Source organism: Gymnoscopelus braueri, assembly GCF_963280865.1.
Source record: "Gymnoscopelus braueri genome assembly, chromosome: 12".
Lineage (NCBI taxonomy): Eukaryota > Metazoa > Chordata > Actinopteri > Myctophiformes > Myctophidae > Gymnoscopelus > Gymnoscopelus braueri.
Genome location: NC_137614.1, coordinates 32,493,527 through 32,510,900, shown reverse-complemented (window position 1 = coordinate 32,510,900; position 17,374 = coordinate 32,493,527). Strand labels below are relative to the sequence as shown.

At 41.7% G+C, this 17,374-nt stretch overlaps 1 protein-coding gene across 1 annotated transcript in view; it reads left to right on the top strand.

Annotated features, from left to right (window-relative positions):
• Positions 1-17,374, top strand: part of nphp4 (nephronophthisis 4) — a 244,105-nt gene that overhangs the window by 67,840 nt on the left and 158,891 nt on the right. Inside the window, exon 5 of the mRNA XM_080443698.1 lies at positions 7,334-7,483. Coding sequence (XP_080299824.1) covers positions 7,334-7,483 — 150 coding nt within the window. The remainder of the gene's footprint in view (positions 1-7,333; positions 7,484-17,374) is intronic.

The window sequence follows — 17,374 nt, the reverse complement described above, 5'->3', positions numbered from 1 at the left end:
TCCGATACTCTGACAAGACCAGGAGACCTGGTTCTGCCAGACCCAGAATAAGTACTTTATAAGATCAGAGCACTACGTCACCGGACTTCACATGACGTGTCAGCCTGTGTCTATGCCCATGTATGGACGAAAGGGGGACAGACTTTTTTGGCTGGGGCCGGAGGACAAAGTGACCATGCCCATGTATGGACGAAACAGGTACAAAGCCTCATGTAGGCCCGACCCCTTGGGTCTGGCAAAAATAGGTACTGCGCCAAGTACTCAAACAGCAGGTACTGACATAATAGTACATTTGGGGCCTGCACTAGATTAACAAAAGAGGAAGAAGAATAGATAAAAAGTTGTACTTGTTGTAAGTACAAGTTGTACCTGTTGTCATAGTACCCATAGTACCCATAGACTACACCCTAGGCTAGTCTATGATGTCAGTACTATGATCAGGGATATCCATACGCCCACGTATGGGCATATCGGTCAGATCGGCGGTTCTGGACAACCACATATATTATATATGAAGCCTGTCTTCTGTCATTTCCCCTTTTATGCCCATACGGTGTAGAGATCTCTATGTATCTGTCTGTCTGTGTCCCTTTTATGCTCATATATTCCGTGTCAGCCATGCCCAACTTCAGGTCAGACTATGATGTCATAATGATGACACCAGGGTGCTCCATATATAGGGATTTGCGGATTTATCTATATACTTTCCCACTCAGCACATCACTCCCTCGGGTCCTTGGCGATACGCATGCAGAGTTTGAAGTCGATCAGAGGGTGTTCTCGAGAAACGCGGGTGACACATGGACGGACACAGAGAGATTCCACTCATTTATAGATAGATGATGATTGACAAAGATGACAAGATTTTTGCATAATACTTCAAGTCCACACTTTAGAGGTGTTTTTACAGGTTAGATAGATTATTTTTTAAAATCCAATATGTTGGAAATGTACACCAATATGTGCGTTGGACTTAGTCTCGCGTGGCCAGACTGTTGCCTCCCACAATTTTCAAATGTTTCCGGTTTCAAATACAGTCTGGGACTCAGAAGCTCTGATCATGATTAGAATATAAACCGGATGTGAAGCTTCCTCCCCACTTCCGTTTCGTCTTTACAGTCGCGCAAATTTATCCGACTATAAATCAAAATCATTTAAGTATATTTAGCTTGCTGCTTAGCAGAAATGGAAATTAAAAAAGAAAATGTAAAGATATTTTTAAATATATTTTCGTGAACGGAAGTGCCAGTTTCCTCAATCGGATTTCGGGAGTTGTAGTTCCAGACTCTATATAGCATTCGGAGTTTGTGGAATAGTTGTCTGGCTACGCGAGACTACGTTGGACTCAGTATGACCCAAGGCTTCCAGAGGAAAAGTTTTTTCTAAATTATTTATGATTATGTTTTTATCATTTGTTGTGCCCCCTGGGAGTAGAACTCAAAGAGCCTCAGGGCCTTATGCTATATGATGCCTCCTTAAGACTAAAGGTCCTTACACACCGAGGCGATTTTTTCATGCGAATAATACTCTTTTTTTAAAAACCATATAAAGTCAATGCAAGCGTAATTATTCGGAACGAGTCGGAATTTTGCGTATATTCGCATATTCGCCGGTGTGTAACCGCCTTTATGGTTAACGTATAGGCCAATAGGTGTAACTTTTGCTCCAATAGGTGGAGCAATAAGAATAATAATCGTAAAGAAAAAAAACCTGTGGTTCCTGGACCTGTCATTTTGTTGGAGTGGTGCAAACTGCACAGTGATTTGCAAGGTCCTTCGTTGGACAGGTAATGGGCTGGTAGGGGCGAGGGAATAAGAAGACAGTCTCTCTTTTTATTGTCATTATTCTGTGAAAATACTCCACCCTCCCTATCCCTACATAAAACTTAAAGGACAGGCAAACCCAACGGAGTAGAGTAGAAGAAAAGTGAAGGCATAAAATAAAATGGAAAATCCCACATCCTCTGAAACCCGCAGTCAGTCCAGCAGAATCAAATTGTAACTGCATCGAGACGTGTTGTGAGCTTATAGATTGGCTATTTTCACTGTGGTTAATCCATAATGTACTTTTTCCCTACCTAGAAATGTAGTGGAGTCAAAAGTATTTACTCAAGTAAAGTACAGATAAGAATTTACTTAAGTACAGTACTCAAGTAAATGTACTTTGTTACTGTCCACCACTGCTCCTATTATTTCAATAGGATTCCTGCACAATGGTAAATAAGGTACACGTACAATGCAATCACAATAAATGAAACACAAATCTTACCTTTCAGCTACTTTCAAAGCCAAGCCAGCCAGTTGGCTTACTAAACTCACTGTCGTTTCATAAGATTCTTTCAATAGATTCTCTATTATTGAAATGTTGAAGAGACGCATGAGTTTGTAGTAATTACATATTCACTGATATAACAATTCGTGTTCTTCACATCAACAGTAAACTTACATTAGCAATGAATTTGCCATTTTGATGCAAATTCCCCCAAAATATGAAGTCTGTTGGCTTGTGAACCACTTTTATAACTGAAGCCAGGACGAGCCACAGGGCAATATCACAGCAGATGGTGTCTATCGGTTTTATCACTCTCATAAAGTCTATACGCTGGAATTTTTTATTTTTACAGCCCAGCTATTCATTTATTGTATTTTCCTTTTTCTTTTTTTGCAAGCAAAAGTTTGAAAAGCAGTCTGAACTGGAAAACCCCCACAAATGGATGTATCAGGAGATGATGTGTACATTAAACTGCTTATGCGGTAACATCTAACCATTCTATCTGTGTGTGAAGTTATATCGGATGATTACCATTTTTTACTGACACTATGAGAAAAGGTAGTTTTATTTTTATGTCTGTCATAGTTTTATTTTTATTCTTTTTATTATATGGTCTCAATAAACAAAATCCTGTTTCTCTCCTATGTCTAACAATTCCCTTTTTTCCATTTAGAGGTTATTGCTGCAACAATTCGAGTTTATGTTATATAAATATGTTTCCAGTCGCGATGGTACGGGTTGTGAGCGTGGATTGCTATTTGTCGTACAATGAAGCAGGGGCTTACATGAAGTGTTAAACAGGAATATGCCATGGCCAATGTGTTGATGGAGAATGTAAGACGTCTGGAGTGTTTCACAATAATGCACAGGTTGAAGCAGGGTTTTACCCTCAAGAAATGAAACTTGGTGGTGAATTATGGGCAGCAGGTGATGGACAGATTGAAGTCTTTGTGCATTGTTTCTGGTGCATTGTTTCTGTGTCGTGAGCTATTTGTCTTATAATAATCAGTGTTAAGTCAGCATCAGACTATGTAGATGTGCCTATACAGTAGGCCTATCACCTACCGCTGTTGAATAATAAATGTTCAACATGGTGTTCAACAATATTCATATGTAAAACTAGTGGTGCTTTTATTTGGAAACAAAAAAGCAAGAACATTTACTGGTTCAGTATTTTCTTTGTCGATACTCCAAGCTTTGCTCTGAGCCAATACATTTTGCAACATTCTGCTCAGCCATAGGCTATCAGGCAGATAAGCTTTTTTCCATTCCTTCAGGCATTTCAATTGTACAGCAATTCACAGTTCCACAATATGCCTGTGTTTCAGCCCACCAATAATGCTGCAGTTCACAACTTTGCAATCTACAAAACAACTTTATAATCCACAATTTTTCAGTTACTCAGTTCAGTCACTTACCGTAATGAATTCAGACCGCTGCCTGCAATATTTCTCTGCAATGTTGTAATGCTAAATTTATGCTCCGTTGTACGGCGGTGTTGTGCCGAAAATGTCAGATCTATAAGCTCACAACATGTCACATCCACGATGCGTTGTGAGCTTGTAGATCGGCAATTTTGGCGTGTGACACCGAACAGTATTATTGTTCTTAAGGTACTTGCAGTTGCTCACTCTCTCCACTTCAGTCCCATTGATGTGAAATGGGAGGGGGGGGGGTGCTTCCAGCTGCCTCCTGCAGTCTAGGATCATCTTCTTGGATTTGCTGGATGATTAAGATGGAGGTCACTTTCCCCTCTATAGGTTATTTATTTATACGTTTATTTGGACGGGACAGCGCATATTAATGAACATCACACATAAACTTCTGTGTAAATACACCAGATTTAGCAAGAATGCAAATTTCCATCATATCAGTCCCCATACAGAAAATAAACAACATTACAAAAAAGACTGCATTTAAACATTACATAGGTTGTCTCATCATTGTCTATAATCAGGCTGATAATCGTGGCATCGTCAGCAAACTTAAGATGGAGCTTGAGCTGTGTGTGGCCACACAACTGTGAGTGAACAGGGAGCTCAGGAGGGGGGCTGAGCAGCACACGGCCCTGGGTGGCCCCAGTGCTAAGAGTCAGTGTGGAGGAGCCAGCTGGTCCACTTACACCTTGGGGATTCGACCATCTGGGCCAGGTGCCTTGTGTGGGTTTATCCTTTTGAAGGTGTTACACATAGCTGGCCTCCATATTTCCTGTGGGTATCGGTCCTGGTCTTTTTGCAAAGCCATGGCTGGGGTTTTATCCGCAAAGTGTGCATAGAATGTGTTAAATTTAGATGCTGACACACCTCCCCTGCATTGCAGGGTCTCCGTTTGTAATATGTGATAGTCTACGTGTTCCTGGTGTTTGGAGCTGTGGTATTGTGACTCAACTTTAGCCCTGTTGCATACAATCATTCAACCACTGCCACGTGTGGGTTTTTGAATGCATACGATAATAATGATTAAATATTCCTTTCACCTTGAGGGATTCATATCAAAGTGAAACAGACAACCATACAGTCAGGAGAGTTCTATAGCACAAACATAGTGTCACACCAGGTTTCAGTAGGTGGGCGGTAGATGGTGCAAATCAATTGGTCATCCGACTCATCCTTGACCAAACTTGGATGCAAATGCATGTCAGTGGCGCGTCGCGTGCCGCTTTAGGATCTCGCTGTCACTCTAAATTAGGGGGTGGGGGTTTCTCCTGTACAATAAGCACATGACTGCTACAGAAGTCTTGCTTGGGCTGGATAATATAAAGAGAAAAATACAGATTTAGGTCCAAGTACTATAATTATAACTATATCTTTATCGTCCACCGTTGTCTTTGTTATAGTTGTGGTGTGGACTCTGCCGTTCAGTTAACTTAGAACGATTATTAAAACTATATGTATTGTTATAGTTATAGTGCTTGGCGTGAACAGCCCTTTAGTCAACATTGTGTTGGTTTATGAGTATCAAGCAGTCACTAAACTTTTTGACATTGGGGGAGATCACAGTGATTCTACACCACATAAACCCTGGCATCCCTATTTTGGGCATGCCATTATAGGCAAAACTTTTCACAAATTGTCCCAAATTTATCCTTTTGAAGGTGTCACACATAGCTGGCCTCGATATTTCCTGTGGGTATGGGTATGGTGATATAAAACATGCTGGACAGTTTTAGGTACAAAATGTCTGAAACCACAAAGGCAGGTTAGCTGTGAAATTGGCTGCGTCTCAGGTCCATATTCTGCTCTGTCCTAGCTCCTCTATCCTCACTCCTACAAGGTTATGTAAAGAAGGAAAGGACATCTATATGAAGGTATCTACCATGTATTGTTATAGCACTATAACTATAACAATACATATAGTTTTATTATACTAAGTTCAAGAGTTCAATTTCAACACTCGTAAGATTTGATCTACACACACACATTTAAATTTGTACTCGCATCAAATATTCATACACATGTAAATGTAAATTGACATTTGAAGTCACAAAGAATAAACAATTCTTGTTGTGCAAGGCCTTGCTGCCTTCCATCCTTTGGGTTTGTGGAGCAGGACGCTGACCTAATGTTCTTTGATCACAAAGTCTGTGTAGGCCTCAGCGCCCTTGGAACATTACTGGATGTCAAGACTGCTATTAAAAAAAGAATCCAGTACGGGCTCTTCATCAAGAGCTTGCGGGGTATAATTAATTGGAGCCCTTGTCAGTCTTCTCCACTATCCTTGGCATTGAACTTAGTTTCTAGATTTTCCCTGTACGTAGCTGAGGCCCTTGTGACCTCAAACTGGAGCTCATGTTTAAATCTTTTATATGTATTCAGGGAGGACTTGATCCGTATGATTTTCTCTTTGCACAGGATTTTCTTACATTCTTTCAAAACTATGACTATACATCCACTTTCACTGACATTAATTACAGTACTGTGTGTGCGTGTGCGTGCGTGTGTGAGATATTTCATTTTTGTACTGTATGTGTGCGTATGTGTGTGTGTGAGAGATATTTCATTTGTGTGTACTGTATGTGTGTGTGTGTGTGTGTGTGTGTTATCTAGATATATGCAAGGGTTGAAATGGGGCAAAATAACTGTTTTGTGTGAGCATCACCTTTATTGTCATCCCACCAGCAAAAAGTTTGCACCATTTTAATTACTAGCCAAAAAATGGAAAGAATCCAGAGCTGCTGATGTCATGGAAATTATTCACATGCAGGATGGAGATTCCACTGAACCATTATCATTACACCTCTTTTGTTTACCATTATTATGAGCCAAAACACATTCTGCATCATTTCACCTCCTCAACCACGCCCACTCATTCTGTATGGTATAATGAGTCCCGCTACAGATCCATCTGTGCCATATTGATGAAAGAGACAGCGGGAGTGAATGGAGCTCCCCTTAATGATTGTCACTGTTGCTGTTGAAGGTGTAATTATTAAAGCTGTCGGGGATGAATGATTATTGCGGCGGCGAGCCGGGCCTGGATGAAGCCAGCGCACACGTGGCGCATCAAATGCCGTCTCGTTCGCGCTTCCAAACGGCCCCTTTCGCTCCGTGCTGATGAAAGGAATTGCGGGTCGACACCTGTCATTGGGTGACCCGTTTGAACGATGACAATGTCTACCTCATTGCTCATATCTCGCAGCTCATCGACGCTGTGGCGCTTCCTCTGAGCTGAATGGTCGTCATTTTTGTTGGGGCCCCGCAAATGACATGTCCCCCACCCACCCCCACCCTTAATGGAGCATCACACCTAGGTCGCCGACAGCCAAATGGAATATTGAAAAATGGCTTTGTCTGCGTGTCGCGTGCGATACCGACAAGCGGCGCACTACTTTCATAAAAAATATTAGCCTACAAAGCACCAGGTGGACAGGTGACACTTGTTTTGGTGTGTGAGTGGGCGGTTAGTTGGATGTGCTGCACCATATCATGTCCTCCATAATAATAATGGGCATGGCATCCATCGGCAGACTGACACGGCACCTCATTACCACTACATGACCCACTGATGTGATGCAGTAGTTGAGATGAAGAAGTTAAGTTTTTTTTGTGTGTGTTATTTTCAGACGGCAATATCCTGGAAATCATTGATGGAGCTCATTTGGACTGTGTGGTGAAAGGCCACCCTGCCCTGGGCTCCGTGATGCATCTCCTGCCAGAGAACATGCTGGTGTCTGGGCACGAGAACATTCCAGGACTGACGCCTTCTCCAACAGGTAAATGTGCCCCTTGGGTAGTACAGTATGTATCTATGTCCACTCACATTACAGTCATTCATGTAAGAGGGTCCCATGTGGCAGGTTCACAGGTTTGTATTGATCATTGGAATCAGTGGTGTTTTTGGAATCAGTGGTGGGTCAAATAGTGCTGGCATCTTGACTTTGGGGCTGTTTGGAGTTGGCGTAGCCAATTTCATGCATGCAGCACTCACCTGGTCTGGGACAGTCACGTAAATCTATATAGAGGGTAGGGCAGTTGCTGGGGAGGGAAGGTGACATTAATGAAAAATAAAGTAAAACATCGACATCCTCCCATCTCATTTTTTAGAATTCATATAAGTTGAGCTTTCAAATCAGATAAGGCAGTGGTTCTCAATCTTTTAATTTCAAGGAGAGTGTACAAAAGACCATTTGTGCACTTTGAGAGTTACAGACCTGTAAGGGTCCTTTTGGAACCCCCTCAATGAAACAGAAGGTCCCTGGACACCACTTTGAGAACCACTGAGCTTAGGTACTGTAATGAAAACCGACGGTTTCAAAGTTTATTGAAGTTCATTCCAGGCAGAGGGAGCAGAGTACATGAAGACCCTTTTTCCAAACTCAGTGCAGATTCTGGGTACTGAGGCATTTAAATAGACCTGCTATCATCGGCTGTAAGATGGGTTTCATGTGATGGTGAAGTATGAAACAAGGGAGCTGACGAAAGATTGATTTATAGATGAAGGTGTATCAGTCAAGCGGCCTAAGGGCATTCAGGAACGGCCAGTTCACTTTAGCATACAGATTGCAATGATGCGTAAGTGATCTATAATAGGTAATAAATCTTAATGTCTAGCGAGGTGGAACAGACATTCACAAATCACAAATTAAATACATCTTCACCATAATCTAATACTGTTCAAAAAGGGCAGCGATTTTTTTCCATTCAAATAAAAACATGACTTGTTTCTGAACTAGAAACACAACCTCACTTTAGTTTCTTTTTTTTGTTATCAATTGTTTTTATTATTTTATCGACAATACAATTATGTTCAAATGGATAAATTTTTCAACAAAAACAAGATACAAACACATACACAACTTAAAAACAACACAGAAGGTTAATTAAAATAATAATAACTCACTTTAGTTTCTTAACCATACTTTCAAAATGTGGTTTAAAAGACAAGCTGTCATCAAGCGAAAAACCTACTGTAGGTATTTAAAAGTTAACACAGTCTGAAGAATTGTGTATTCTTTCGATTATGCTAGAATTCTACAATCGACCAGGTGCTTCAAATGGTAGCCAACTACCAAAGCAGTTGTTTGTTCTTCTTTTTTTTATGCATTACTGGATGTTTTTAAATGGTCAGATATGCATTTTTGGGGCCAATACCAATAGATCAGCGCTACTCAACCGGCCCGCGGGCCGCAACGCAGCGTCTCTGCGGCCCCTCAAGGTCAAACCAAAAAATAAATAAATAATTAAGCACAGGATAAAAATATACATTTCCGTTCAAATATATGGGTTGCTAAAAAAAAATTCTAAAACAAACAGACAGACATACATACATACAGGTGCGTCAATTGTTACAGGTATAATGCATAGTTTTCTATGCATTTCGGGTTTTTTGGGGGGTTTGACCCCCAATTTTATCCAACAGGATAGGTGTCCCTTATTTCAATCTCTGGGAGTTGGCAACCCTAACCTTGCCATACCTTAGCTTTTGCTGAACTGATGCCACTGGACATACACACAAAATAAACAGGTACAGTGAAAATAATATGATGTCAAAATGTACATTTTCTTATAACAATAACAATGTGTAGTGTGTGTTACAAAATCAAAAAATCCAAAATAGGACCGTCATTTTTAGCTTGCGGGCCCCTTGGACTTTTGGTATTTTGCTGAGTGGCCCCTGAGCCATCTTAAGTTGAGTAGCCCTGCAATAGATGATCTCATAGAAGCAGAATGGGCAGAATGGGCCAACTTTTTCCACAATGAGGAACTGTGGTGTGCAATGTTTTAAAATCAGTGCAGGCAGGCACATAAGCTCTGAATAGGTGCTTTATCTTGGTATAACAGTTTGGGTCATCTTTCTGGTAGTAAAGGCTTTAATAATAACAGTATAATACTACTACTTACTACTTATGACTACTTCTACTACTACAACATGCATCTGCTAGCCTTAAGATCTGTCCACACGAAGAACGATAACTATAAAGATACATATTTTAACAAAGCCTGCAAATTGGGATGGATTTTGATTGTCTGACCAAATGTCATCGAACGTATCAATTTGAGCTCTCAGTCTAAATGTAATTCTCTCTATTGTGTATATATTGTAAACTAAGTCGATCCACTCATTTATGTCTCAACACATTTTCCATTTGGCTGTTAATGTATTTATTCACAGCCTTCATAATCATATCACTGATAAGTCAATAACGACAACCTTCTTATTAGTATTCGTATACTTTACTCAGTTGAACTTCAGGCAACACAACAACAACCTGGCCACCGCCATTTCACATAATAGACTGACTACATGGGCCCGCGCATACAGCAATGCTCGCTGGGAGGTACCGTAAACACCCTAATAGAGTGGCTGAACCGTAGATACCATAATAATGCGCAATGCAAAAATAGAACATTTACAATCTCCCACTTTTCTTTTCTTTTTTCTTTTTTTAACAGAAAAGGTCAATGTCATTGTTAATGTCCATAAGCATGTGAAAGTAAGAACATGGTGACCAACACAAAACTGTCCAAAAAAAGTTCACAAACTGAATAGTCTCTATTCCAGTTTCCATACTCCAACACTGAGTGCCTTTAGGAGCTGAAGTGCGGATGCACCTCGTTTTGTCAAGCAGTCAGCGAGCTGCTCTCCTGTAGGTGCCCACAGTATCTGTTGGATTCTTTTGCTCTGAAGAAGTTCCTTGATGCCACTTATTTCAAGGCGGAGTCTTTTCTCTGTCACTGATTTAGTAGACTTGATGGCATCTGCAAGGGAGTGGTTATCAGTGACACACAATATTGGTAAGACATGCTGTGTTACATTCCCTGTGGTAAGTTCTGCATGCAGGTCAGATAGAGAAATGGCACTGTCAACAGCATCTGCAAGGGCAAGAGTTTCTCCAGCAAGAGTGCTTCGGACGACTCTCCTGATCTTTTTTGACTGCCAATAAACAGGTGAGAATCTTCCTTCCTCACCCATCAGCATAATGAGATGTCCCCCTTGAGTGCCTCCGTCTGGAAGGTTTCCCAGTGAAGCATCACAGAACACTACTAGCTTTAGAGAACTGTCTTTTCCCAGGTTCTGAAACTTCAGTGTCACTTGTTCTGATTTCAACTTTCTCACCACCTTGTTTGTGTCATGTAAAGTCTGCACAGTAGCATGTTTTATGTTAGCTGCAAGGACACATGTATCAAACATAACATCAGGTCTACTTTGTCTGGCAACCCACAGAAGTTGACCTATCTTTGATCTGAGGTCATCAATTTCACTTTCAGTCAGAGGAGCATCCCGAATCATGACTCTGGAGGTGTTTATTTGAATTGGCTGGAGATTCTGTATGTAATTGTCTTGATGCATACATGTTACTCCATTTGCAGTGACATACTCCATGCCTACATAGCGAAAACTGTCATGTTCTTCTCTGCCCACTTGAAAGGCAGATTGCAGGTGAGGAATTACTGTTGTTGCAAAAGTGTGTGAACCACCCCAGATAAAATCATCAACATGACAGGCAAGCACCCCAGACACATTACAATCTTTATCCAACCAATAAAAAATGGCAGGGTCAACTTTTGACATCTTTCCTCCAGTTTGCAACATTGTTTCTTTAACTCTATTGTACCAGTACAGTGATGCGTCATTTAGTCCATAAACACATTTATTCAGCTTCCACAGAATTCCCTCACGCTTAGCTTCAGGTGGTGGACGGACATAAATGTCTCGGGATAGCTCATTTCCTTGAAGGAATGCTGACTTAATGTCCATAGAGTGGGGTGTCCATTGGTTTTGACATATCACTGACATGAGTAGTCTAAGAGACTGAGGCACATGTTGGCGAGTCCTTTGGGAGATCTTTTGTGTTTAGCTCTTCAAATCCTCTTGCCACTAGCCTTGCTTTTGGGACTATGCCGTCTGCCGTGTCTTTGAGTGTGCACACCCATCTTGTGGAAATGCACTTCTGTCCCATGTTTTTTACTTCATTGAATACTCCATGTTTCTCCCAGTTACTGATTTCAGTGAGTTTAGCTGATTCAAATGACACATCCTTTGTAACAAGTACATCCTCGTGATGTCTGTCAGATGGCTGTTCCACCCTGTCCAATGATTCAATCTGCAGTGTGTCAACCTGTGAAAGGTCAGCTGACCTTGTTGTGCCAGTGAGGGTAACTGGCTCAGTGTACTCCAGATTGTACCAGTCCTTGTTCTTTCCAGTTGCCTTTCCTGCTCGACCTAGCACTTTCGCTGTGTGTGAAATTCCAGTGTCTCTTTCCACATACTTAATGAATTGTCCTGCCTTTAGATTCATGCTACAGTCTGTTCTTATGATAGGAGGTTGTCGGTTGGATGGATCATTATCATGCTCATTGTTGTCTCTGTCGTTATTAGAGCCCCCTGCAGCATTCTCTGTGTCAGGCACACTGTCCACATCCCCAGATACAGTATTAGGTGGATCTACAACATTGTCCATGTCACATTCTGCTGCATTAAGTTCTGTCTGACTTTCTTGGCTGTCACCAGATTCGTCAGTGTAGTGATCTTTGGCCTTGCGTAGTCTACAGTGATGCACCCGGACATAGGTGCCTCCATGTCTAACGAATATTACCACCCCGTCTCGTCCAATTACCACCCCAGGGCCTTTCCATTCATTGCAGTCCATTCTTTTGTAGTACACTTTATCTCCAGTTTCGTACTGTTCATCTGTGGGACGAAGCTGTGTGCGCAGAGCTCTCCTGATTCTCTCAGAGCATTCTGCCTCAGTAAACGCTGTCCTTGCTTCATGTAAAGCTGAAATGTGCTGTCCTACCCATTTACTCATGGTGGTGCCTTCCAGGGCAGGTGGTTTATCAACCAGAACAGAAGGTAGGTTCGGATTTTGTCCAAATACTAGCTGGTATGGACTAAATCCATGTACATTGTGCATTGTATTCTTTGCCATCAAGGCCCAATCTAGGGCTGCTTTCCAGTCACATCCACTGCTTTTCTTTACCTTTAATACAATCTCTGTAAGGGTCTGGTTATGTCTTTCTATCAACCCATTACTCCATGGGCTGTAGGCAGCAGTGGTTTTGACTTCAATGTTAAAGTTCTCAGCCATGTCTCTCATTTCCTCATTGTTGAATTCACCTCCATTATCAAAAAAAATCTTAGATGGGGCTCCATGAACACTCACCCAGGAATGAATAAAGTGCCTCACAATTTCACTGGATTTTTTTGTGGTCACAATGCTACCAGCACTGAACCTGGTGAAGTGATCAATCATGTGGAGGTACCACACATTTGGTTCTAGCTCATGTAGATCCATTGCCACAGTTTCATTGTATGTTGAAGCCATTGGTAGACCAACCGATGGCTTTGGCTTAGGTTTGTTGTACTTGAGACATATTTCACAGCTGCTTACAATGTCTTTCAGAATAGCAATACTCTCATCATCATTACTTCCAGCACTAATCAGTAATTTTTTAAGTTTATCAACTGAGGCATGTCCAAACTGTTTGTGAAGTTTCACCAAGACTTTGTGTTTTTCATCTTTACTCATGCCATCTGTTATGGCCAGAACCTCATCAGCTTGGGGTTCATTCTCATGAGTGGCTGTGCAATCTCTGTCTATTATGCTGACACAATAGTGTCCTGAGGAGGTAATCTCAAGAGGTACTGGTTTCTGAAACATTGTGGCTTTATCATTCTCAATGTCAAGCACTGCTTTTGCCCTCTTAAGTGACGTTTTGCTTAGTAGTAAAGGAATGTCCACTGGGACCACCTCAGTCTCTATGTGGCACCTGGTTTGGCCAATCTTAGCTGGGATTTTTACTTTTTTTATAGAATGAACAACTTGCCCATCACCAAACTTGAAAGCTCTTCTACTGTATTTTCCATTTTTTTCTTGTCACTCTCCTTCAGTGTATGAATGTAACTGTCCAGCCATTTTTCACCACAGACTGTTCTAGTGCATGCAGTGTCAATTACAGCTGAACCCAAAGCCTCTACCATGAATATTTCAGAATCAGATACTGACTCTTTAGAAAACAATGTAATGTTGCACTCTTCAATTTTTTCAATTTGTTCTGCCTCTGCATTTTCCTCTGTCAGTTTAACATGCTCAGCCTTATTTGGGCAGTCCTTAACCCAGTGGAATGTACTCTGACAAATCGCACACTTTGTTCTTCTGCCATACCTGTCTACTGGGTTTGTGCCAGTCAGTGGCCTCACTTGGTTAGTTTGGGAACGAAAATCTGGTGTGTTTGAGCTGCCCAATGGCGCCCTCCCGTGGTTGGGTTGGGAACGAAATCTGTTTCCGTCTTTTCTTTGATCCAGATAGAAAACAGCTTCTTCTTGACGCACTTAAATTCCCCCGCTGCGTGTGGGCGACACAATCTTGTCTCCAAAAATCCTCTTTAGAGCTGACTTCATGTTTGCAAATGTAAGAGTTGAACAGGCTGTAAGCGCAAGCTGTTTATCTTTAACATCAAGAGTGGCTGTATCCAACAACTTGAAAGCTAAAACAGCGTCGGGTAGAACCATGTCAAATTTGCGCATTTTGTTGTACCTCTGTTCAAAAGTAACGATGTAGTCCGCCATGGAAACGTCATTTTCTCTCCGGATCTTGTCAAAGTCCGTGTATGCATCATATGCTCGGTCCTTTTCTTCTTTTAAGAATACATTATCCAATGCTTCAACAAGCGTCTTCATCCCATCATCTTTATTCAAATCATCTGCAGGTATTTCCAAAGCTGTATCTCTAGCTCTTCCCGTCAGTGATAGAGCAACAGCCAAAGCTTGTTTCTTCTTATCCAGTTCGGTAACACGTTTCCACATTTCAATCTCATTTTTCCAGCTCTCATAGGACTTCTTTTCTTCAAAGGGAACTCTGTAGTTAGCGTTGTTAACCATCCTCTGCTACCATTGATAAGTCAATAACGACAACCTTCTTATTGTCTCCGCCAGGCCGAAAGGCATGGCGAGAGAGTATGTTTTCGCCCCTGTCCGTCCGTGTGTCCGTGTGTCCTGTCTGTGTGTTAGCACCAAATCTCAGGCACCGTTGGCCCGGTCGCTGCGAAACTGTGCACACACACTCCCTGGATGCCAATTCAGAACCTCTGCCTCAAATTTTTCACATAGGCCTGTCATAGCGCCACCAGGAGGCCGATTTGTGCAAAACCCATTTTTCCCCATTACTCCTACAGTTTTTAACCAAACCTCATGCAAATCGGTACACAGTATCTCTATAGTCATGTGATCAACCCTGATCTGTCCGATTTCCCATATTCCATCCTCATTGGCTAAGGTTACCATCCAAAGTTTGCAGGATTGGTCCGTTTTGAACAAACTGCCTCAAATCATGAACGCAGCTTGCCATTTCCATAAAATTGCACACGCACATTCCCACTAGGCCGAGGAAGAAATGGCACTTAAAACTTTTCACATCAGCCTCATGGTGGCGCTATAACAGGCCGATTTGCATTTTTAACTATAACTGCACCGATCTGCGTGAAACTTTGCACGCCTACTCCCTAGAGGCCAAGGAAAAACATCTGCACTGCATTTTTCACATCTGCTTTTTACAGCGCCACCAGGAGGCCGACTTATGTCAAATACATTTTTGGATATTAATCCTTCAGATTTTATCCAAACATCACGCACATCGGTACACTGTATCTCTATAGTCATGTGATCAAGACGCATCTGTCCGATATTTCATATTCCATCCTGATTGGCTAAGGTTGACTTCCAAAGTTTGCAGGATTGGTCCGTTTTCAACAAAATGTCTGAAATCATGAACGCGGCGTGCGATTTACGTGAAAATGTGCACGCACATTCCCACTAGGCCGAGGAAGAAATGCCACCCTTTTCACATTGGCCTATTATAGCGCCACCAGGAGGCCACAATAACTTACCTGACCTGGCGGAGACCTGTGCTCCGAGGAGCACTTTTTCTAGTTTGTATTCGTATACTTTACTCAGTTGAACTTCAGGCAACACAACAACAACCTGGCCACCGCCATTTCACATAATAGACTGACTACATGGGCCCGCGCATACAGCAATGCTCACTGGGAGGTACCGTAAACACCCTAATAGAGTGGCTGAACCGTAGATACCATAATAATGCGCAATGCAAAAATAGAACATTTACAATCACATTATGCCTAATTTAGAATATGCCTCTCACCGCTCATTTGTACATTTTTATCTCCACTACAGGATTCATGCAATTATCTTGCATTATACTTGAGAGGATAGTTAAATGTGTTACTTTGTTTTGATTCAGTATTGATAATCTTGTATCCTCAACTGATCAGCATTGACTGTAGCATATTGATATTTCTCATTGTGTTTTATTCATTATATATACTAGACCGATGCTTTTTGGGCACCAGTGCAGTACACGTTACTACAAACTAATAACAAATAGATATTACAATCAATGGGTCACTGGCCTACTCGGGAATGATGCAAGTCAGGAACAATGTAAGTTGGAAATGCATGCCCCATCCGTTGTACTTGCTTTTAGAGCACCCGTTGTACCTATTCTCACACAGTGTGCTACCCACTACCATAGGGCCGATCGACTAAATATGGAGTTACAGGGAGCCCTGATGTCGTCAAAAACTGCTGATGTTGTGTTGATGACGTACATGGACATAAATGTATTGGTGCAGCTCACAAACATGCTGCAAAGTTCTGCCAATCCGTGAAGCCGATGTGTTGGGTTGGCCAATCATGAAAGCCGATACTTACACCCCTACCATAGACACAGAGATTGGTGCATCATCCACAGACCCGCGGACAGACAGATACAGATATTTTTTTCCCCGGTTCTGGACAACTGAACGGTCTGAATGAATTCCTACTCTGTACTGCACACGCCCAGGTTATCGGCAACACACACACCAAGTCATTCGTTCAGACGGTGTCCTATAGAGCGTGCCAAAAATCCTGAAGGGGGCGTCAACAAGTGTCTTTTGGTAGCAGCGGACATCTTTGAGGGGTATAAACCAGGTTGACTTAACATTGCCCAAAACAAACATGTCTGCGCTACTATGCCGCGCCCCCCGGTGGTGACGACGCGTTGGCACGCTCTATATGCCCAGGACACACACAGACACAGGTTTTGTGAATTTATAGATAGATTCAGTATCACTAATACTAAAATGTGTAACAATTACGGTCCCTTTACCAGCCTGGACAATTTATAGTTTTATTATTTTGTTAGTTTTTTTCTCTTTTCCCATCAAGGGTTATTTCTTGAGAGAAAAGTTGAGAGACTTTCCTCTCAAGGGCCCAAGGATGGAGGTGGGGGTGTTTTATTTCCTTTGTCAAATGTGGGCCTATAAAGCCCTTTGAGACTATACAAATATATTTCAGTTGAGTTTGAGGTGATCATTCAGTCTGCAGATTTTCATTCTGTTCTTACAATATATGACCTTCAAGTTGATGAAAACACTTTCACTTCTAGATGAACTGTTTATTTATTACAACTATTATGGAGGAGAAATGCTTTTGGGCTTTTGAAATGTAATGCATTTCATGCCGTCTCATGCCGATAAGAATATTTGTGTGAAAGGCAACACAAAACAAAGGCAACAACCTCAGGAAAGCATCTGAAAAACCCTGCAGAGCGACCTGGAGATAATCCACTCTTATCCAATTTTGTCTTTCTAATGTTGCTTAT